This window comes from Ranitomeya variabilis, chromosome 4 (assembly GCF_051348905.1).
Source record: "Ranitomeya variabilis isolate aRanVar5 chromosome 4, aRanVar5.hap1, whole genome shotgun sequence".
Lineage (NCBI taxonomy): Eukaryota > Metazoa > Chordata > Amphibia > Anura > Dendrobatidae > Ranitomeya > Ranitomeya variabilis.
Window position 1 is genome coordinate 656,640,279 of NC_135235.1, and position 22,855 is coordinate 656,663,133.

General features: G+C 42.4%; 1 protein-coding gene across 1 annotated transcript in view; it reads right to left on the minus strand.

Moving 5' to 3' along the window:
• Positions 1-6,531: 6,531 nt before the first annotated feature.
• Positions 6,532-22,855, minus strand: part of LOC143768179 (uncharacterized) — a 134,235-nt gene continuing 117,911 nt past the window's right edge. Inside the window, exon 15 of the mRNA XM_077256868.1 lies at positions 6,532-8,305. Within this exon, the coding sequence (XP_077112983.1) occupies positions 7,863-8,305 (443 nt within the window). The 3' untranslated portion in view covers positions 6,532-7,862. The remainder of the gene's footprint in view (positions 8,306-22,855) is intronic.

Genomic DNA, 22,855 nt, shown 5'->3' on the forward strand with positions numbered 1-22,855 from the left:
GCTGCGATACTAAATATGTGTACTTTTATTGTTTGATTTTTTATTTAGATAAAGAAATGTATTTATGGGAATAATATATATATTTTTTTCTTTATTTAGGAATTTTTTTTTATTTTTTTTTTTACACATGTGGAATTTTTTTTTAAACTTTTTTACTTTGTCCCAGGGGGGGACATCACAGATCGCTGATCTGACAGTTTGCATAGCACTCTGTCAGATCACCGATCTGACTTAGAGCACTGCAGGCTTACCAAGCGCCTGATCTGAGCAGGCACTCGGTAAGCCACCTCCCTCCCTGCAGGACCCGGATGCCGTGGCCATCTTGGATCCAGGACCTGCAGCAAGGAAGGAGGTAGGAGACCCTCGGAGAAACGCGATCACATCGCGTTGCTGCGGGGGTCTCAGGGAAGCACGCAGGGAGCCCCCTCCCTGCGCGATGCTTCCCTGTACTGCCGGCACACCGCGATCATGGTTGATCGCGGTGTGCCGGGGGTTAATGTGCCGGGGGCGGTCCGTGACCACTCCTGGCACTTAGTGCCGGATGTCAGCTGCGATAGGCAGCTGACACCCGGCCGCGCTCCCCCCAGTGAGCGCGGCCGATCGCGCTGGACGTACTATTCCATCCTTGGGAATTAGGGCCCACCCCACATGGACGGAATAGTACGTCCAATGGCAGAAAGGGGTTAAACATCCCAAGGAGCACTGTGCAAGAGATCATATTGAAATGGAAGGAGTATCATACCACTACAAATCTACCAAGACCCGGCCGTTCCTCTAAACTTTCATCTCAAACAAGGAGAAGACTGATCACAGATGCAGCCAAGAGGCCCATGATCACTCTGGATGAACTGCAGAGATCTACAGCTGAGGTGGGACAGTCTGTCCATAGGACAACAATCAGTCGTACACTGCACAAATCTGGCCTTTATGGAAGAGTGGCATGGAGAAAGCCATTTCTCAAAGATATCCATAAAAAGTGTTGTTTAAAGTTTGCAACCAGCCACCTGGGAGACACACCAAACATGTGGAAGAAGGTGCTCTAGTCAGATGAAACCAAAATCGAACTTTTTGGCAACAATGCTGAACGATATGTTTGGTGTAAAGGCAACACAGCTCATCACCCTGAACACACCATCTCCACTGTCAAACATGGTGGTGGCAGCATCATGGTTTGGGCCTGCTTTTCTTCAGCAGGGACAGGGAAGATGGTTAAAATTGATGGGAAGATGGATGGAGCCAAATACAGGACCATTCTTGAAGAAAACCAGTTAGAGTCTGCAAGAGACCTGTGACAGGGACGGAGATTTGTCTTCCAACAAGACAATGATCCCAAACATAAAGCAAAATCTACAATGGAATGGTTCACAAATAAACATATCGAGGTGTTAGAATGTGGCCAAGTCAAAGTCCAGACCTGAATCCAATCGAGAATCTGTGGAAAGAGCTGAAAACTGCTGTTCACAAACGATCTCCATCAAACCTCACTGAGCTCGAGCTGTTTGCCAAGGAAGAATGGGCAAGAATTTTAGTCTCTCGATGTACAAAACTGATAGACATACCCCAAGCGACTTGCAGCTGTAATCGCAGCAAAAGGTGGCGCAACAAAGTATTAAGTTAAAGGGGCCGAATAATATTGCACACCCCACTTTTCAGTTTTTGAATTTCGACAAAAATTTAAAATAAGCAATACATTTTGTTCAACTTCACAATTGTGTTCCACTTGTTGTTGATTCTTCACCAAAAATTTACATTTGATATCTTTATGTTTGAAGCATGATACGTGGGAAAAGGTTGAAAAGTTAATTCTGTTCAATATTAAGTGATACAATTAATAATATAAGTATCAATATTATAATTATAATATGTTGATATTAATATTGAGCAGAATTAATTTCAGCCTATTGGTTCGGCCTTTGACAACAATCACGGTCTTTCATGTGGCCCCTCAGGAAAATGAATTGCCCACCCCTGGTCCAACAATTACACAATTGGATGACGATCATCCGAGGAGGCCGCAGGATATTCATTCAATAATTATTTCTCGTGAAAATAATAGTGAGCATACGGTTTATCCACCTCCAGATTAGAAAGCATGGAATATGTGCATATTCCGCCGTACAATCATTGCTAACTCCACAATAACCCTACACTCCTTGCTGACATCAACAATACTGTTTTCAAAAAATAAACACAGGCCCATTGAATGCCATTCTTCTTTGAAGCATACCATCAGGGTGTTTCATCCCCTCTCCCTCAGAGTAGCAGTCATATACCATCCCCCAGGCTTACCCACCCACTTCCTTGACCACTTTTCTGCTTTGCGGCCACACTTCATGTCCTCAGAAATGCCAACGCTTATCCTGGGAGACTTTAACAGCTCCACCTCCCCAACTGCATCCCAGCTTCTATCTCTAGCCACTTCCCATGGCCTCTCAAAACTTTCAACCTCTGAGACACACAAAGACGGTAACACCCCTGATTTAGTCTTTGTCTGGCCCAGTTCAAGCTCCTACCTAGATAACTCACTTTTTACCCTTTGTCCCCCATGAAATTAGGAGTATAACCACTACTTACACAATTTTAAGCGCTCCCTAAAAACACATCTGTTTAGGGCGGCCTATCACGTTCTCTAATCAAAATCCTTTCTATATATAAATAGCCTATTCTCTACCTCTCTGAACATAATTCGCCAAACTCAACCATACCTAAAAGCCTTATGTAGCCTTTATCTACCTCCCATTTTCTCAAGATGGTTGGACCATCATTGTAAATAAGCACCTGTACTTTGTACCCCCTGCTCATTGTAGATTGTAAGCTTTGAAGAGCAGGGTCGTCATTATTTTAGCTTTGTTTGATTATCGTAAACTTTGTAACTTTTAACTGTTTTATATGAACTGCTGACTTGTAAAGACTGTAGAGTATGTTTACGCTATATAAATAAAGGTTAATATTAGTAGATTGAAGATGGTGAAGTTCAAGCTCTTAGCTTTGCCATGTGTAGGAGGAAACAATCTTTTACATGAGCACAACTGCACAAGTGAGGGCTCACTGTTGTGCTGACACGAGCGTGGAGTAGGGTGAACACTACAAGCTGCTGGCCTGTGAGAGGTGCAGGCGGAGATGTTACAGTGGATTGAGAAAATTGGGGTGTGCTTGGTATCTAAGATCAGTTAAAAACAGCAGGCATGTCCAATTCCGTATGAGCTGACCTGACAGGCTCTCAGTCACCCCAACTGTAGCATTTTAACAAGTGGAGGTTCTGTGGCCGGAGATCTGTGAGACTTGCCACGGTGAGGGAGGAGGAAGAATCAGAAGATTTGGTTAATGGGGTGGACAGTGGTTGGCGAAGCCTGCTAGTTTGCATTTTAGCACAGTGAGATACCCAAATTAAGGCATGACGATCGCGCATGTGACAGTTGATGCATGTAGTAATCAAATTATTGCATTTTTACTAAACCCTACTCTGTCGTTTTTAACAACGTTGGCAGATAACGTGATTTTTGGCTTTCTGAAAAATAGACCCAAGCTAGGCAACTGCAGACCCGGGAATGCTGCTTGAAACTGACATAGTTGGGGCTGAGATTGCATTGCTTGTCGTGATTGCATAACTCTGCATCTGCGGTAAGCCTCAACGTAACCTCTTCTTCCTCTGCTGAGCTACTCAGCTGCATGTCTCTGGATTTACACCAAATATGCTCTACTACGTCATCCTCTCTGTTCTCCCACTCCTCGCCCCGAGTCACCCTCCTTCTCTTCCTGCCCTGACGGCACAGTACAGTCCACGTGCGTCTCAAGTATCTGAGTCTCATCAGTATCACCTCCACCCCCAGGCTTAAGATCTGTTGACGAGGGTTTGGACCTACTTTATCCAGCCCTGGATCAAACTGAAAAAAAAATGTGGGCATCAGTGCAGGGGATTTCCTCCTCTCGAGTTTGGAGTACACTGCCGATGCCCATAGAATGTGTGAACAGATCTACAGACTCAGCCATCTGTAGTTCCCTAGAGTCAGTTGGGTGGTTGGATAGTAGTGACATGGGGAAAACAAGAGTAATTGGGGTGCCACCTCTGAGGACTATAATGTGTGTGATGTTACGGTGGAGGAAGAGGAGCAGAGGCCACTTGATGCAGCGCTTGTTATCTACTGGAGCACATGTTCTTTGTGGCCCTCATGTACAAAGTGTACCGCTGTGTGGCTGCCAAAGATAGGGAATGGAGTAACCCGACCAGTAACAGAAGCTGTAGAATTGTTGGCAATTGTTCACTGCAGCAAAACAAACCTACTTCTCATCACTCATATCATACCTGTCTCACAACCCTAAACAGCTATTCAATACTTTAAATTCTCTCCTACATCCACCAGCTCCCCCTCTTCTCATCTCAGCTGAAGACTTTGCCTCACCACCTGTGAACTTGACATAATAACGTCCCACCTTATTCCAAACCTTAACAGTCTTCATCCCAAGCTAACTCACCTCTTCAAATTGTCACTAACAACTGGTGTCTTCCCCTGCTGATTGAAACATACCTCGATTACACTCATCCTCAAAAAGCCCTCCCTTGACCCATCCTGTGTCTAGTTATCGACCCATCTCACTTCTCCCCTCCTCCAAACTACCAGAACAACACATCCATTTTGAACTGTCCTCCCATTTCTCCTCTTGCTCCCTCTTTGACCACTTACAATATGGCTTCCGACGGCATCATTCCACTGAAACTGACCTGACTAAAGTCACTAATGATCTACTAACCGCCAAATCAAAGTGACGCTAGTTTGTCCTCCTTCTGGACCTGGCATCTGCCTTTGACACAGTGGACTATTCCCTCTTAATACAGACTTTCTGATCTCTTGACATTACAGACCTGGCCCTTTGTTGGATGTCCTCGTACCTAACAGACAGGACATTTAGTGTCTCCCACTCACACCCCACCTCTTCATCTTGCCCCCTATGTGTCGGTTTGCCCCAATGTTCAGTTGTAAGCCCAGGTACTATGCTTAGGGCGCGCATGCTCCCTCTCTTTTAAAAGGACCGTGCACATCACCCTAAGGTGTTCCCATCCAATAGTTAAGGCCCCTCCTCCAATATGAAGGTACCTGAGCAATGTTGTTAGTTTGCCTTGGATGATTGCTAGTTGTCAGGTTCCCCAGGTCTGCCCATCTGCTTGTCTACCCTGAACCCATCTGCTCATAGCTGTCTGTGCTCTTCTGTCCATCAGCTGGTTTAGATCGCACCTGCCAATGCCCATCTAACACCCGATCCAGCCCGCACCTGTCAGTGCTTTTCTGTTCCTCAGCCGGTCCCATCTGCACCCATGGTTCCAGTGTCCCTAGAGTGCCTGCCCGCATTCTTCATCCCTCCTTTGGGCCGTACCAGCCTACCTGATCTAGGGGGTCAGCTGCCACCCTCTGTAGGTCAGCCCTGGAGTAGCACCTGGTACCATCTCCTTATCCTCACTTGGGTCGCAGTTTTCACCTGCTGACACTTATTCAAAGTCGGATTTGTTATGTCAAATATTTAGCCCCTCCAGGCTTTCCAAGGGATACAGTACAGTGGTTACTCCACCTTGAACATTACAATCTCCATCTGCTGGGTTGGCTGTAGTGGAAGAGGTGTTAGTTCCCATTATACTAGATATACTCTAATGCAAATAACTTTGTTGCTGTCTGCCATTAATTTTTCAAAATTTGAAAACTCCTGGTTGAGTCTCCTTCATGTATGTTGCTTGTAGCAGTAGGCCTCCGAGACTGGTAACCCTCCACTTCCTTTGCACCAACTACCTGTGTTACTATCCTTACATTTTTCTGACAATAGTAGTCTACAAAACTAATATTTGTGCCACCGGAGTGTGGCTGAGCATCAAAGCAGGTTGAAGTGTTGCATGTGGTATCAGGGCTCCCAGCACAGCAGGCCTACACCAATCCCTCACCCACCTCATCTTAATTTGAAGTTCAATTCAAAGCTGTAAATGCTGGCCTCATGCACGACTGATTGCTGCCATTCTAAAATTTGTACTGTGGGTCAATTGAGGCCACTTTCCTGGTGTCTGCCCCTAACTTGCTGTGTTTTAGCAGCTTTTGGGAATGTTTGAAGGTGTTGTGTATAAGTTTGTTTTTGCCACCCACTGACTTCAATGGCATTTGGCTACATTTGACTAATAAGTCGGTGAATATTGCAAAATCGGCAATCGTAATCTGAACCGAAAACTGAAATATTCGCTCATCTCTAGTCATCAGCACGTCTGTTCTTAACAAGTCTGACACTTCCAGTATATCTTGCACTTCTCAATGCAACTGGTACATCTTAGTCCAGATAAGAAAATTCTAGATAAACCCGATAACATAGAATATTAATACTTTTTGAACTTAGGTCATCACATCCCGCTTCAAGCATCGAGTCTGAATAGGGTATCACAGCCACTCACCATTGTTAAATATACAGTGTATATTTTTTTTAATTGGGACTTCTTACCAGATGTGATATTCTTAAGAAAATGCCATGATAATTATCATTAAAAAATTTAATGGTTTATTGGATTGGCCATCAAAAAGAATTATTGTTGCAAAATGCAAAAGATGTGAAGCGATTACAAATAAATAGTCCATTTGTCCATAATTAAAGTCCATTAGACTAGTTGTGGTTTGCTCTCACCCTTCTTTTCCCTGGATCCTGAATGGAAGTTTTTCATCTGTCCATGTCAATGTAACGGCCTAAGATATTGCAGAAATAGGAACATGTGGCAGTAGCTTATCCATTAGTGAGAAAATCCAAGCTCCAGATCCAACAGGAGCACATGTCAGCCTCTTTGTGTTTAGGCCCAAAATGCTGTAGGACCAGGAGCACGTGTCACCTCGCGAACATAGTCTCCTTGAGTGAAGAGAAGAATTACCTCCCTCTGTGTGTCACGTGGTACAGTACATATATATATATATATATATGCTTTACATATCACCTGTTTCTATGTATGGCGATACATTTACCCTGAGCTAAGTATTGAGAAATAACACATGTAATGTCAGCAAAACCTGCCAATAGGGTGAAGCAATGTGCCCAGTACTGAGTAGAGACAGGAAATTAATAATTTTATTTGACTTTATATTTAAAACCATCATATGTTAAGGTTATGCTATAAAGTTCACATTTTGGAGGTTAGGTTATTGAGACAATTGAGGAAGCCTTTAAAATCAAATCTTCTTTAGACCCAATAATATGTGCATGGGGAATAGAAAAGGGAATCTGGAAACTACTATGCTTAGTAGGGAAAGTGCTTTTAAAAAAAAATTGATCCCATCAGATGACCGTACAAAGAAGGAATGGATCATAGATGTAAATAGGAACTTGCAACATGAACATGTTTATAATTGTAATATACATAAACTAAAGACATTTGTTCAGACATGGAGATTGTGGATTTAAAAAAACTGTAACGAATGTCTGATTACTGAGATTGGAGGCTATTTAAAAGAAAAGGAAGAAATATTGGGCATTTTTTGAGGGTGTGGGGGTGCAATACTCTCGTCCATTTAGTGAATACATAACTATAAATCAATAAGAAATATTTAATGTTAATGTTATATTGAATTTTAGATAAGAGATGTCTAATAGGAACTATAGATTTTCTTTCTAATGTAAATACTAACTTGCTTTTCCTTTCTCTTGTTGCTACTTTGACTGTCTGCTATGTGTTGTCTTTTACAGTTTTAAAAATGTGGTTTCTCCCCTGTGTGAGTTCTCTAGTTTATAACAAAATACAATTCACCTAGAAAACATTTCCTACATTCTGAACATGAAAAAGGTTTCTCCCCTGTGTGAATTCTCTGATGGTCATCTGAAGAGGATTTCCGATTAAAACATTTCCCACATTCTTAATATGAAAAGGGCTTCTCCCCAATGTGAATTATCTGGTGTCTAATAAGATGTGATTTCCTTGCAAAACATTTCCAACATTCTGAACATGAAAAAGGTTTCTCCCCTGTGTGAGTTGTCTGATGGACAACTAAATGTGATTTCCGATTAAAACATTTCCCACATTCTGAACATGAAAAGGGCTTTTCCCCGGTGTGAGTTCTTAGGTGTCTATTAAGATGTGATTTTCTTGCAAAGCATTTCCTACATTCTGAACATGAAAAAGATTTCTCCCCTGTGTGACTTCTCTGATGGACAACTAAATCAATTTTCTGATTAAAACATTTCCCACATTCTGAACATGAAAAAGGTTTCTCTCCTGTGTGAGTTCTCTGATGTGTAAAAAGACTTGATGTTTGTGTAAAACATTTCCCACATTCTGAACATGAATATGGCTTCTCCCCTGTGTGAACTCTCTCATGTTTAACAAAGTCTGATTTGTGGAAAAAATATTTCCCACATTCTTCACAAGAAAATCTTTTCTCCTCTGTGGGAATTTTTTCATGAATAACAAAAGATGTTTTGAGGGGAAACAATTTTCTATATTTTGCACTTGATAATTGCTTCATTGCTTCAAGATCAGTTTGATTTTTCTTAATAGTCTGTGATGAATCAGAAGTTTGGATTTGTTTAAAAGGATCAGATGATAGATCTTTGCTGTGAAGGAATGATGATATATCTGGAGTAATCACATTCATTTCATTTATATCTTGTGTAATAGCAAACTCATCTGATTTTGCTTGTCTCTGTGATCTACTGGTATAGTCATCTGCCAAGAATAAAAATTATTATTTTTGAATAAAATATCCTTAAAAAATGTATGTGCATAACATTTCTAAAATATACATAGAAATTGCCATTTATGTAGCAAAATCCAATTATTTACAAGACAAAACCAGTTGACAATCTAACATCAGACCTCAGAGCACGAACGAATAGAACATGATTTTCGACCCCATTTGTTCTTGCTGCCTTCCAAATACTGGAATAATGCACCACCAAAAAATGTTATGTAGGCCAAAATGATACCAATAAAAACTTACCCGATCGGGAAATAGATCTCGGAAAATGGCAACACAAAATGAAAAAAATATTTTTGCAATATTCAAAATCTTTTTTTCATCTCTTAATAGGAAAATGGAGAACTTTTATTTTCTGGCCTCTCAGACTCAACCATGGATGGCTCCAGTACAAGTTCTTATATAATGGACATTTGTAAAATTCTTAACAGAGAAAATATCTTTCAGGCTCTTGAAGGTAAAAATGTCTTTTTTTTTAATGACAACTACATCTTATGAGGAATATATAAAATCTCATGAGGGTGGGCCTTTGGGAATCAGATCTTGGATTTATCTTAAACAATAGGAAATAACTGTAAAGTCTGCCAATGTTCTTCTCTACCTCATATGAGAGAATGTTCCAATTTATGGTTATTCACAAGTTGCGCCGTCCCTGGCTTTTATGTATAAGATCAAAAAAAGATGACAAATTCTAAGGCTGCATGCCCACAATCAGGAATAGTAGTGTTTTGGATGCAGCGTATTTTTGGTGAATTCAAAATGCTGTGCTCTAAATTACGAACTTACAACGCATGTGCTTTGGAATTATGACAGTCTATTGGGGAAAATACGCACAGGAGACTAGCGTCTCTGCTACAGAAATGTACATGCTGCGCCTCGGAAACCAGCACCGCATGTGAGTTTCCGCAGAATTAAAAAGAAGTACAGTGAGCATGGGATTCCTATAAATCCCATCCACTATGCTAGCAATGTAGAACGTAGTATTTTGGATGCAGCAAAAATACACTGCACCCAAAATACTACTATTCCTGATCGTGGGCACGCAGCCTTAATATCTCAACCATAACTCTAGATGGATTGTTCTTCTAAGGTTTAAGGTTCTAACTACTTAACGGTTGATACCTGCAAGGGGAGTTATTTTTAAGGTCTGGATAACTTCTAAAAATATATTTTTCTAACAAAAGCTTAAGTAAAGTTACACATCCCAATAAATTAATTGCTGGGATAAGTAGAAGCAAAGGCTTTAGTAAAAATGGCAAGAATTAGTGAATGGAGGGTTTTCTCTTTTTCTTCTCTCTCCTCTGAATGAGGGGGGGGGGGGGTGTCGGGGAAGCGTTTATGTAAGAAAAGAAAGGAGGAAAAAAAAAAAATTGATAATTGTAATATTTCTTGTGTTTATGTGACTATTTGTATTTGAGGCATATACAATGAACAAAAATATAAAAATGTCACACTTTTGATTTTGCTTTTGTTTACATAGAAAAACTCATATCTTTGAGCTCAGCTCATGAAAAATGGCAGAAAAATCAAAAGTGTTGCATTTATATTTTTGTTCAGTGAAAATAAAAAGGACTTGGACTGGTGTCTTGTCATTAAAGCTAGGCTCACTATACGGATTTTATTTTTCTTCACATGATTTTCTATGTTGTCAGCACATTTGCACTGCCCTTTGTCTTTGATGTATAGAGATCTGGGAAGGTCAGGGTCAGCATCTTCTAATTCCAGGTACTAGGGTGCATTGTCCAGGCTGTAAGCTATGGCCGGGACAGGTCTCACTCCAACAGAAGGACTTCCAAAGTAATGGGGACAATTTTGGTTTAGCAGGCGAATGGTGACTACATGATTGTAATGTGGCTGCACGGAGAAGAATCTGTGACTTCTCTACATTTAGTGGTACTACTCACCTGGGTAGTCATATGTAGGAATCTCCTCTTTACACCACTCATCACCAATCACATATGTCTCTATAGTATTAATATGGGTCAGATCTTCACCCTGAAACAAATACTGTAAAAGTCACAGACAGAGGGAGTCACATCTATGATCAGCTCTAATCCTGCCATCTCCACCGTTCTCATTACGCAAGCATAAAACATATAATACTGGTAAATAAAACAAGACCTTCACAGCCATCTACACATCATAGGGGAGATCTCATGACACCTTCTTTCCACCTACCTGATGATCCAAAGGAACATCAAGATCTTCTTGTTTACAGTCCTGTGGGAGAAGAGGATGGGGACATATCTCTGGTGTTGTCCTCTTACTGGATTGATCTGGAGGAAACATATACAGGGCCTGAATTAATTCTTTACATATGGATATAGACCATGTGTATTTAGTACAGTCTATTACCTGGTGATATGAGGGGCTGGGGAACCTCCATCATGACATCCTTGTACACATCTTTGTGTCCTTCTAAATACTCCCACTCCTCCATGGAGAAATAGATAGTGACATCCTGAGATCTTATAGGAACCTGACACATACAAGGATACCGTCATCTCCCTGATTCCTTTATAGCATCTTATATATAAGATCCTTCTTATATGGGCTGTGCCTGTACAGTGTGGTGTGCCGAAGTCAATGCATGTGCATACCACACTACGGCACCATTATATAGATGACACTGTGTGTGCGAACTCACAGACAGTGTCTTCAGCAAAATAGCACTGGATATCGCGAGATGGGCACATATTGACTCTGACAATGTTTTATTGAAGAATTGAACTACAACGTCAACTTAGCAGTGTGCCGCAATGGCCGTCGCATTATCACACTGGCCAGCGGGTGTGCACTGGTATGTTGACGTTGTAGTACCTTACTATATAAATGTTACAAAAAAGAATTTGAATTTAGACCGGAGGTCTAAACAAGAGCGACTAACATATGTAAACCTCTAAAAATTATATCTTTATTAACGAAAGTGGCGCCCTCGCTCCTCGGCGGCTGTCCCTGATGTCCCTATTGCACCTTATGATAAGAGAAAAAAGCAGGAGGTGCAGAAAAAGTCCTATGCTAATTGACCCTCAGTTTAGACCGCAAGTATCTGTTCTACTAATGAGTTTGGTGTGTTTTGTTAGTAACCACCAAAAAGGCAATTAATGAAAACACTATAACCCTTAAATTCTTATGATGACATAGATAAAATATCTCTATTTATTTAAATCACTTAAAACCATGTAACAACTACAGCCAGATACTCACATAGAACACACAACCGTGCACTCTAAATGACCCTGCCAAAAAACCCTATTAAAGCTTCCTACCTACCAGTGGAGGTTGGCACCCTAGATGTAAACCGAGATTGGCGCCCCCACTCACCGTTGGCTGACCTTATGTCTCCTGGCAAAACACCTGACATACGTGTCACACTTATAGCCGCATAGATACTAGACAAGGAAAGATAGGCAGGTCTAATAATGACTGGATATGTATATATATTGATATATATCCAGGATATATAATATAATATATATATTTTGCCAGGAGACATGGGGTCAGCCGACCGTGAGTGGGGGTGCCAATCTCAGTTTACATCTAAGGTGCCAACCTCCACTGGTAGGTAGGAAGCTTTAATAGAGTTTTTTGGCAGGGTCATTTAGAGTGCACGGTTGTGTGTTCTATGTGGCTGTATCTGGCTGTAGTTGTTACATGGTTTTAAGTGATTTAAATAAATAGAGATATTTTATCTATGTCATCATAAGAATTTAAGGGTTATAGTGTTTTCATTAATTGATTTGTTCTGGACCTTTATGTGGCTGTATATCAGCCCAAGAGTATACGTAACCCCCAAAAAGGCCAATAAAAAAAAAATCCCCAAATTGAACAATACAATATCAAGATGCTCAAACTTCAGGAATATACCTGCAAAGATTTATCCTATACGTCTCACAACAGATTATGTGAAGGATCCTAAGTAGCAACATCAGATATCAACATGTCCTGACATCTTTATCTAGTCTCCTGATGAGCCAAAGGGTGAAATGCGTTGAGGCAGTGTGATCTACTCTAATCTACAGTCTGGATGAGTACCATCTTATTTATATTTGAGTACAGTGACCCTGTTATACCTGTTTATGGCTAAGTGAGACATTGAACTAACAGCGTGTAAGGACCACTGTTATGATCCGGTGACCTTGGAGCCGCATGAGAGACTTTCTCAGGAGTAGGTGGTACCTGTACTGACCGCAAACCCTAAACTAACACCGCAACTAGAAGTAGCCGTGGGATGTACCTAACACGTCCTAGACACCTCGACACAGCCGGAGGACTAAATACCCCTATAGATGGAAATGGGAATTCTATCTTGCCTCAGAGCAGAACCCCAAAGGATAGGCAGCCCCCCACAAATATTGACTGTGAGTATAAGAGGAAAGACACACACGGGCAGAAAAACAGGATTTAGCAAAAGAGGCACTTCTAGCTAAATAGAAAAGGATATGACAGAATTCTAAGCGGTCAGTAAAAAAATCCTAAAAATATCCACAGCAGAAAATACAAATATTCTACATCTAACTAAAGACATAGAAAGTATATCTGCATCTCCTGAGAATCCAGCATGACTGAAAAATCCAAACAAAGTCTAAGCTGGACAAAAACACAATTAATTGCACTGAATTGCAAAGCACACTGCATGTGTGCACAGAGACAAAAAACAGACACTTATCTTAGCTGAATTTGGCAGCAGGGCATGAGGAACCAGAGAGAGATGCAATCCCTCCAAGTAAAATGGACAACTGGCACAGACTCATGGATCCTGCACACCTAAATACCTAATAGAGCTGCAATCAGCAGAAACACCTGTCCTGGATTACAACCCCAAGACAACTGCACTACCACCAACAACCACCGGAGGGAGCCCAAGAGCAGAATTCACAACAGTACCCCCCCCTTGAAGAGGGGTCACCGAACCTGTTGTGAATTCTGTTGTGGGTTCTGCTCTTAGGCTCCCTCCGGTGGTTATAAGTGGTAGTGCTCCTGTTTGTCCTTCACAACAGTCATCAGCTGCTTCCACTTTGGACGAGGCTATTTAGTCTGGCTCCTTCCTTTAGTGAGTGCCAGTTGTCCATTGTTTTCTAGGGATCCACATCTCTGCTTGGTTTCTCCTTCTGGATTGTCCTAATCATCAAAGATAAGTCCTGGCTCTGTTTTTGCAGTCCACATGCGGTGGACTTAATAGTTTTGTGAATTGCTATGTTTTTTCTTGTCCAGCTTTGTCTGTGTTAAGATTTACTCAGCCAAGTTGGAAGCTCTGGAGTCACAGAGTTACCCTCCATGCCTTTAGTTAGGTGTGGAGATTTTTGTATTCTCTGTGGTGGATTTTGTAATATTTTTTATACTGACCGCACAGTACTCTTTCCTGTATTTTCTTTCTAGGTAGCGTGGCCTCCTTTGCTAAATTCTGTTTTCAGTCTGCATTTGTAATTTCCCTCTCCTCTCACAGTCAATATTTGTGGGGGGCTGCCTTTCCTTTGGGAATTTTCTCTGAGGCAAGATAGTATTCCTGTTTCTTTCTTTAGGTGTAATTAGTCCTCCAGCCGTGACGAGGTGTCTAGGGAGTAACAGGAACATCCCACGGCTACTTCTAGTTGATGTGTTAAGTTCAGGGTCTGCGGTCAGTATAGAGGCCACCTACTCCAGAGCTCGTCCATGCTGCTCCTAGGCCACCGGTTCATAACAGTACAACTGGCCAACAATGAGTTAACCGCATCTCAAAAGAAGGGAAAGAAAGTGCTGAGCCATTTTTTTTTCTGTACTCTGTTGTGTTTTTTTCCCCTCTTCACTTCTGGGTGGCTCAGGAGTTAGGCATTGACATGGATGTTCAGGGACTTGCTTCTCGGGTGGATCAACTTGCTGCTAGAGTACAGGGTATTTCTGATTATATCGTGCAGACTCCTGTTTTAGAGCCTAGAATTCCTACCCCCAATCTGTTCTTCGGGGACAGGTCCAAATTTTTGAGCTTTAAAAATAACTGTAAACTGTTTTTTGCTCTTAAGCCCCGTTCCTCTGGTGATCCCATCCAGCAGGTAAAAATTGTAATTTCTCTGTTGCGCGGTGACCCGCAGGATTGGGCATTTTCCCTGGAATCTGGGAATCCGGCCTTGCTTGATGTTACATAGTTATATAGTTATTAAGGTTGAAGGAAGACTTTAAGTCCATCTAGTTCAACCCATAGCCTAACCTAACATGCCCTAACATGTTGATCCAGGGGAAGGCAAAAAAAACCCATATGGTAAGAGTAAGCTCCACCATGGGGAAAAAAATTCCTTCCCGACCCCACATACGGCAATCAGACTAGTTCCCTGGATCAATGCCCTATCAAGGAATCTAGTGTATATACCCTGTAACATTATACTTTTCCAGAAAGGCATCCAGTCCCCTCTTAAATTTAAGTAATGAATCACTCATTACAACATCATACGGCAGAGAGTTCCATAGTCTCACTGCTCTTACAGTAAAGAACCCGCGTCTGTTATTATGCTTAAACCTTTTTTCCTCCAGACGTAGAGGATGCCCCCTTGCCCCTGTCACCGGTCTATGATTAAAAAGATCATCAGAAAGGTCTTTGTACTGTCCCCTCATATATTTATACATTAACATAAGATCACCCCTTAGCCTTAAATGTAAATGTTAATGTAGACACCTTTTTTCAGGCGCTTGGGTTATTGTATGATGAACCTAACTCTGTAGAGCATGCTGAGAAAACACTTTTGGCCCTGTGTCAGGGTCAAGAAGCGGCATAGTCATATTGCCAGAAATTCAGAAAATGGTCTGTGCTTACTAAGTGGAATGAGGATGCTTTGGCGGCAATTTTCAGAAAGGGTCTTTCTGAATCTGTTAAAGATGTTATGGTGGGGTTCCCCACGCCTGCAGGTCTGAGTGATTCTATGTCTCTGGCCATTCAAATTGATCGGCGCTTGCGTGAGCGCAGAGTTGTGCACACTATGGCGTTGTCTTCTGAGCGGAGTCCTGAGCCTATGCAGTGTGATAGGATTGTGTCTAGAGCGGAACGCCAAGGATTCAGACGTCAGAATAGGTTGTGCTTTTACTGCGGCGATTCTGCTCATGTTATTTCTGATTGCCCTAAGCGTGCCAAGAGAATCGCTAATTCCGTTACTATCAGTACTGTACAACCTTAATTTCTGTTATCTGTGACCCTGATCTGCTCATTATCATCATTCTCTGTCATGGCATTTGTGGATTCAGGCGCCGCTTTAAATTTAATGGACTTAGAATTTGCCAGACGTTGTGGTTTTTCCTTACAGCCTTTGCGGAGTCCTATCCCTTTGAGGGGGATTGATGCTACACCATTGGCCAAAAATAAACCTCAGTTTTGGACACAGTTAACCATGTGCATGGCGCCAGCCCATCAGGAAGATTGTCGCTTCCTGGTGTTACATAATTTGCATGATGCTGTTGTGCTGGGGTTTCCATGGTATCAGGTACATAATCCGGTGTTGGATTGGAAATCTATGTCTGTGACTAGTTGGGGTTGTCAGGGGGTTCACGATGACGTTCCTCTGATGTCAATTTCCTCCTCCCCCTCTTCTGAAATTCCTGAGTTTCTGTCAGATTTCCAGGATGTTTTCGATGAGCCCAAGTTCAGTTCCCTTCCACCGCATAGGGACTGTGATTGTGCTATTGATTTGATTCCAGGCTGTAAGTTTCCTAAGGGCTGACTTTTCAACCTGTCTGTGCCTGAACATGCCGCCATGCGGAGCTATGTAAGGGAGTCTTTGGAGAAGGGGCATATTCGGCCATCTTCTTCTCCATTAGGAGCAGGTTTTTTTTTTGTTGCCAAGAAGGATGGCTCCTTGAGACCCTGTATTGATTATTGCCTCTTGAATAAGATCACGGTCAAATTCCAATACCCTTTGCCTTTGCTTTCTGATTTGTTTGCCAGAATTAAGGGGGCTAGTTGGTTTACTAAGATTGACCTTCGAGGGGCATATAATCTGGTTCGTATTAAGCAGGGTGACGAATGGAAAACTGCGTTTAATACGCCCGAGGGCCATTTTGAGTATCTTGTGATGCCATTCGGACTCTCTAATGCCCCATCTGTGTTTCAGTCCTTCATGCATGATATTTTTCGGAATTATCTTGATAAATTCATGATTGTATATTTGAATGATATTTTGATTTTTTCAGATGATTGGGGGTCTCATGTGAAACAAGTTAGGATGGTATTTCAGGTCCTTCGTGACAATGCCTTGTTTGTGAAGGGGTCTAAGTGCCTCTTTGGAGTACAGAAGGTTTCTTTTTTTGGGCTTCATTTTTTCTCCATCATCTATAAAAATGGATCTGGCTAAGGTTCATGCCATTCATGATTGGATCCAGCCCACATCCGTGAAGAGCCTTCAGAAATTTTTGGGCTTTGCTAATTTTTATCGCCGTTTCATTGCCAACTTCTCCAGTGTGGTTAAACCCCTGACCAATTTGACGAGGAAGGGCGCTGATGTAGCTAATTGGTCCTCTGAGGCAGTTTCTGCCTTTCAGGAGCTTAAGCGCCGATTTACTTCTGCCCCTGTGTTGCGTCAGCCGGATGTTTCTCTTCCTTTTCAGATTGAGGTTGACGCTTCTGAGATTGGGGCAGGGGCTGTTTTGTCTCAGAGGAATTCTGATGGTTCCTTGATGAAACCGTGTGCCTTCTTTTCTCGAAAGTTTTCGCCTGCGGAATGCAATTATTATGTCGGCAATCGTGAGTTGTTGGCTATGAAGTGGGCATTTGAGGAGTGGCGACATTGGCTTGAGGGGGCCAAGCACCGCATTGTGGTCTTGACCGATCATAAGAATCTGATTTACCTCGAGTCTGCCAAACGGCTGAATCCTAGACAGGCCCGATGGTCCCTGTTTTTCTCCCGTTTTGATTTTGTTGTCTCGTATCTTCCAGGTTCTAAGAATGTTAAGGCTGATGCCCTCTCTAGGAGTTTCTTGTCTGATTCCCCTGGGATTCTTGAGCCGGTTGGTATTCTTAAGGAGGGGGTGATTCTTTCTGCCATCTCCCCTGATTTGCGACTGGCTCTTCAGGAGTTTCAGGCTGATAAACCTGATCGCTGTCCAGCGGGGAAACTGTTTGTTCCTGACAGATGGACTAGTAAAGTGATTTCTGAGGTTCACTGTTCTGTGTTGGCTGGCCATCCTGGGATTTTTGGTACCAGAGATTTGGTTAGTAGGTCCTTTTGGTGGCCTTCTTTGTCACGGGATGTGCGTTCTTTTGTGCAGTCCTGTGGGACTTGTGCGCGGGCCAAACCTTGCTGCTCCCGCGCCAGTGGGTTGCTTTTGCCTTTGCCGGTCCCTGAGAGGCCTTGGACGCATATTTCTATGGATTTTATTTCGGATCTTCCTGTTTCCCAGAGGATGTCTGTTATCTGGGTGGTCTGTGACCGGTTTTCTAAGATGGTTCATTTGGTACCTTTGCCTAAGTTGCCTTCCTCTTCTGAGTTGGTTCCGTTGTTTTTATAGCATGTGGTTCGTTTGCATGGCATTCCGGAGAATATTGTGTCCGATAGAGGTTCCCAGTTTGTTTCTAGGTTTTGGCGGTCCTTTTGTGCTAAGCTGGGCATTGATTTGTCTTTTTCTTCCGCATTTCATCCTCAGACAAACGGCCAAACCGAGCGAACTAACCAGACTTTGGAAACTTATTTGAGATGCTTTGTGTCTGCCGATCAGGATGATTGGGTGGCTTTCTTGCCATTGGCCAAGTTTGCCCTTAATAATGAAACGGCGATAAAAATTAGCAAAGCCCAAAAATTTCTGAAGGCTCTTCACGGATGTGGGCTGAATCCAATCATGAATGGCCTGAACCTTAACCGGATCCATCTCTATAGATGAGGGAGAAAAAATGAACCGGAACGCCAGGTGGCTGTAGGCAACTTGTAGGTATATATTAATATGTGTGGTGCCTTTTACATAGCGTCTCAGGCCCTCCCCTCCAGTGTGCTGTAAGATCCAAGGATAGAGATATACATATACCACATCTAATGGGAAGATACACATAGGGAGAAACCTAAATCACAGTGGACACCAGAAAAGGCGTGTACAAGCTAGGCACGCCACTCAGAATATTACTGACCCAGCTGACCATAAAAAAGTATATTATATATCAAGTAGATGATCGCATGATCCAATAAACGCCTGGAACAGATAGTTTGCAGATACCAATAGGATCAAGTTAAATCAATACATAAATGTACAGTGATGTTGTACTCATCTGTAATATACTGCAAATCGTCCAGACATCCTGGCTCATGTGGATAGCTACACGGCGAGAAATACCTCACCGCTCCTCTCGACGCGTTTCCCCCACATGGTTGGGTTCATCAGGAGAGACAAAATATATGGCAACATAGATGGCTACAAAGAAATATAGGACTTTTTACCCCTGCTCGTTCATCTCAGCTGACCTACTTGTATAGGGCGTTATTTATCTTTTTTGTTTGTGTGCTTTTAGATATATTCAATAAATTATTATAGTTTTATGGGGGTTTCTATTTTGTAAATCTGTCACTTTCCCTCAAGGTATATCCTTAATTTTGTTGTTAGCTGGAGAAAAAATGAAGCCCAAAAAAGAAACCTTCTGCACTCCAAAGAGACACTTAGACCCCTTCACAAACAAAGCATTATCACGAAGGATCTGAAATACCATCCTGACCTGTTTCACATGAGACTCCCAATCATCGGAAAAAATTAAGATGTCATCCAAATATACAATCATGAATTTATCAAGATAATTCCGGAAGATATCATGCATGAAGGACTGAAAAACAGATGGAGCATTAGAGAGCCCGAATGGCATCACAAGGTATTCAAAATGGCCTTCGGGCGTATTAAACTCAGTTTTCCATTCGTCACCCTGCTTAATACGAACAAGATTATATGCCCCCCGAAGGTCAATTTTAGTAAACCAACTAGCCCCCTTAATCCTGGCAAACAAATTGGAAAGCAAAGGTAAAGGGTATTGAAACTTGATCTTATTCAAGAGGCGATAATCAATACAGGGTCTCAAGGAGCCATCCTTCTTAGCAACAAAAAAAATCCCGCTCCCAACGGTGAAGAAGATGGCCGAATATGCCCTTTCTCCAAAGACTCCTTAACATAACTCCGCATGGCGGTATGTTCCGGCACAGACAGATTGAAAAGTCGGCCCTTAGGAAACTTACAGCCTGGAATCAAGTCAATAGCACAATCACAGTCCCTATGCGGTGGAAGGGAACTGGACTTGGGCTCATCGAATACATCCTGAAAATCAGACAAAAACTCTGGAACTTCAGAAGGAGGAAGAGGAGATTGACATCACAGGAATGTCATTATGAACCCCGTGACAACCCCAACTAGTCACAGACATAGACTTCCAATCCAACACAGGATTATGTATCTGCAACCATGGAAAACCCAGCACAATAGCATCATGCAAATTATGCAACACCAGAAAACGACAATCTTGCTGATGGGCTGGCGCCATGCACATGGTCACCTGTGTCCAAAACTGGGGTTTATTTTTAGCCAAAGGTGTAGCATCAATGCCCCTTAAAGGAATAGGGTTTTGCAAAGACTGCAAGGGGAAACCACAACGCCTGGCAAATTCAAAGTCCATTAAGTTCAAAGCGGCGCCTGAATCCACAAACGCCATGACAGAAAATTACGACAATGAGCAGATCAAGGTCACAGATAACAGAAATTTAGGTTGTACAGTTCCGATGGTAACTGAGCTAGCGATTCTCTTTGTACGCTTTGGGCAGACTGAAATGACATGAGAAGCATCGCCACAATAAAAACACAACCTATTCTGACGTCTGAATCCTTGTTGTTCCGTTCTAGACAGAATCCTATCACACTGCATAGGCTCAGGCATCTGCTCTGAGGACAACGCCACAGCGTGCACAGTTCTGCGCTCCCGCAAGCGCCGATCAATCTGAATGGCCAGAGACATAGAATCACTCAGACCAACAGGCGTGGGAAACCCCACCATAACATCTTTAACAGATTCAGAAAGACCCTTTCTGAAAATTGCCGCCAAAGCATCCTCATTCCATTTAGTCAGCACAGACCATTTTCTAAATTTCTGACAATACAATTCTGCCGCTTCTGGACCCTGAAACAGGGCCAACAAGGTCTTCTCCGCTTGATCCACAGAATTTGGTTCATCATATAATAATCCTAGAGCCTGAAAAAAGGCATCTACATTAAGCAAGGCCGGATTCCCAGATTCCAGGGAAAATGCCCAATCCTGAGGGTCGCCACGCAGCAGGGAGATGACAATTTTAACCTGCTGAATGGGATCACCAGAGGAACGAGGCTTCAGAACAAAAAACAGTTTACAGTTGTTTTTAAAACTCAAAAATTTGGACCTGTCCCAAAAAACAAATCAGGAGTAGGAATCCTAGGCTCTAAAAGCGGAGTCTGAACAATATAATCAGAAATACCCTGTACCCTAGCAGCAAGCTGGTCTACACGAGAAACTAATCCCTGAACATCCATGCTAGCACAAGACTCCTCAGTCACCCAGAGGAAAGAGGGAAGAAAAGACAAAGCAGGCTACAGAAAAAAAATGGCTCTTTCTTCCCTTCTTCTGAGATGCATTTAACTCATTGTTGGCCAGTTGTACTGTTATGATCCGGTGACCTTGGAGCCGCATGAGAGACTTTCTCAGGAGTAGGTGGTACCTCTACTGACCGCAAACCCTAAACTAACACCGCAACTAGAAGTAGCCGTGGGATGTACCTAACACGTCCTAGACACAGCTGGAGGACTAAATACCCCTATAGATGGAAATGGGAATTCTATCTTGTCTCAGAGCAGAACCCCAAAGGATAGGCAGCCCCCCACAATTATTGACTGTGAGTATAAGAGGAAAGACACACGCAGGCAGAAAAACAGGATTTAGCAAAAGAGGCACTTCTAGCTAAATAGAAAAGGATAGGACAGAATTCTAAGCGGTCAGTATAAAAATCCTAAAAATATCCACAGCAGAAAATACAAATATTCTACATCTAGCTAAAGACATAGAAAGTATATCTGCATCTCCTGAGAATCCAGCATGACTGAAAAATCCAAACAAAGTCTAAGCTGGACAAAAACACAATGAATTGCACTGAATTGCAAAGCACACTGCATGTGTGCACAGAGACAAAAACCAGACACTTATCTTAGCTGAATTTGCCAGCAGGGCATGAGGAACCAGAGAGAGATGCAATCCCTCCAAGTACAATGGACAACTGGCACAGACTCATGGATCCTGCACACCTAAATACCTAATAGAGCTGCAATCAGCAGAAACACCTGCCCTGGATTACAACCCCAAGACAACTGCACTACCACCAACAACCACCAGAGGGAGCCCAAGAGCAGAATTCACAACAGACCACTATCTAATATTTTGAATGCTAACCCACTGCTCCCCTGTCAACCCATCTATTGCTGAGTGAGACATTGAACTAACAACTTCAGATGATCACTATCTTTGGTGTCTCTGTGAATTCTATTTTTGCTTTGGCCAAGAGGGGTCTAATATACCCACTGGTTTGGGTTAGCACTGCGGTAATGTATGGAGATATACCCAGGTGGTCATTGTTGGTAACAGGGTAACGATTATCGCTTTAGAACAGCTATTACCATTAACCTTAGATTGGTTATATTTCTACACGGGGTACTGTAGTGAGGGTTGCCTAGGGTCTATCAGGGACAGCCTTCGTTGAGTGGGGCACTACTTGGTTGAGATATAGGGTGCCAACTTCCGCAACTAGGCAGGAGCCGGCCTTCTTAGGCATGAATCAGGATAAAGCAGTCCACCGGTGCAGATTTATATTACTGTGATAAACTATTGCTACCTAGGCTCCTTTACATAATCTGTTGTGATTGTTTTGCAGGTATGTCCCTGAAATGTGAGCATCTCGATATTGTATTGTTGCTGTAGTGTTTTTTTTATTTGTTATGGGCCTTTCTGGTGGATACTAACAATACACACCAAACTCATTAGTAGAACCGATACTTGCGGTCTAAACTGAGGGTCAATTAGGATAGGAACATCAGGGACAGCCTCCGAGAAGCGGGGGTGCCACTTTCATTTCATATAGGGTGCCAACCTCCACTGGTAGGCAGAAATTGAGAACATGTCCCTTAGTAGGGCCTTGCTAGTGAGCTTACACCTTTCT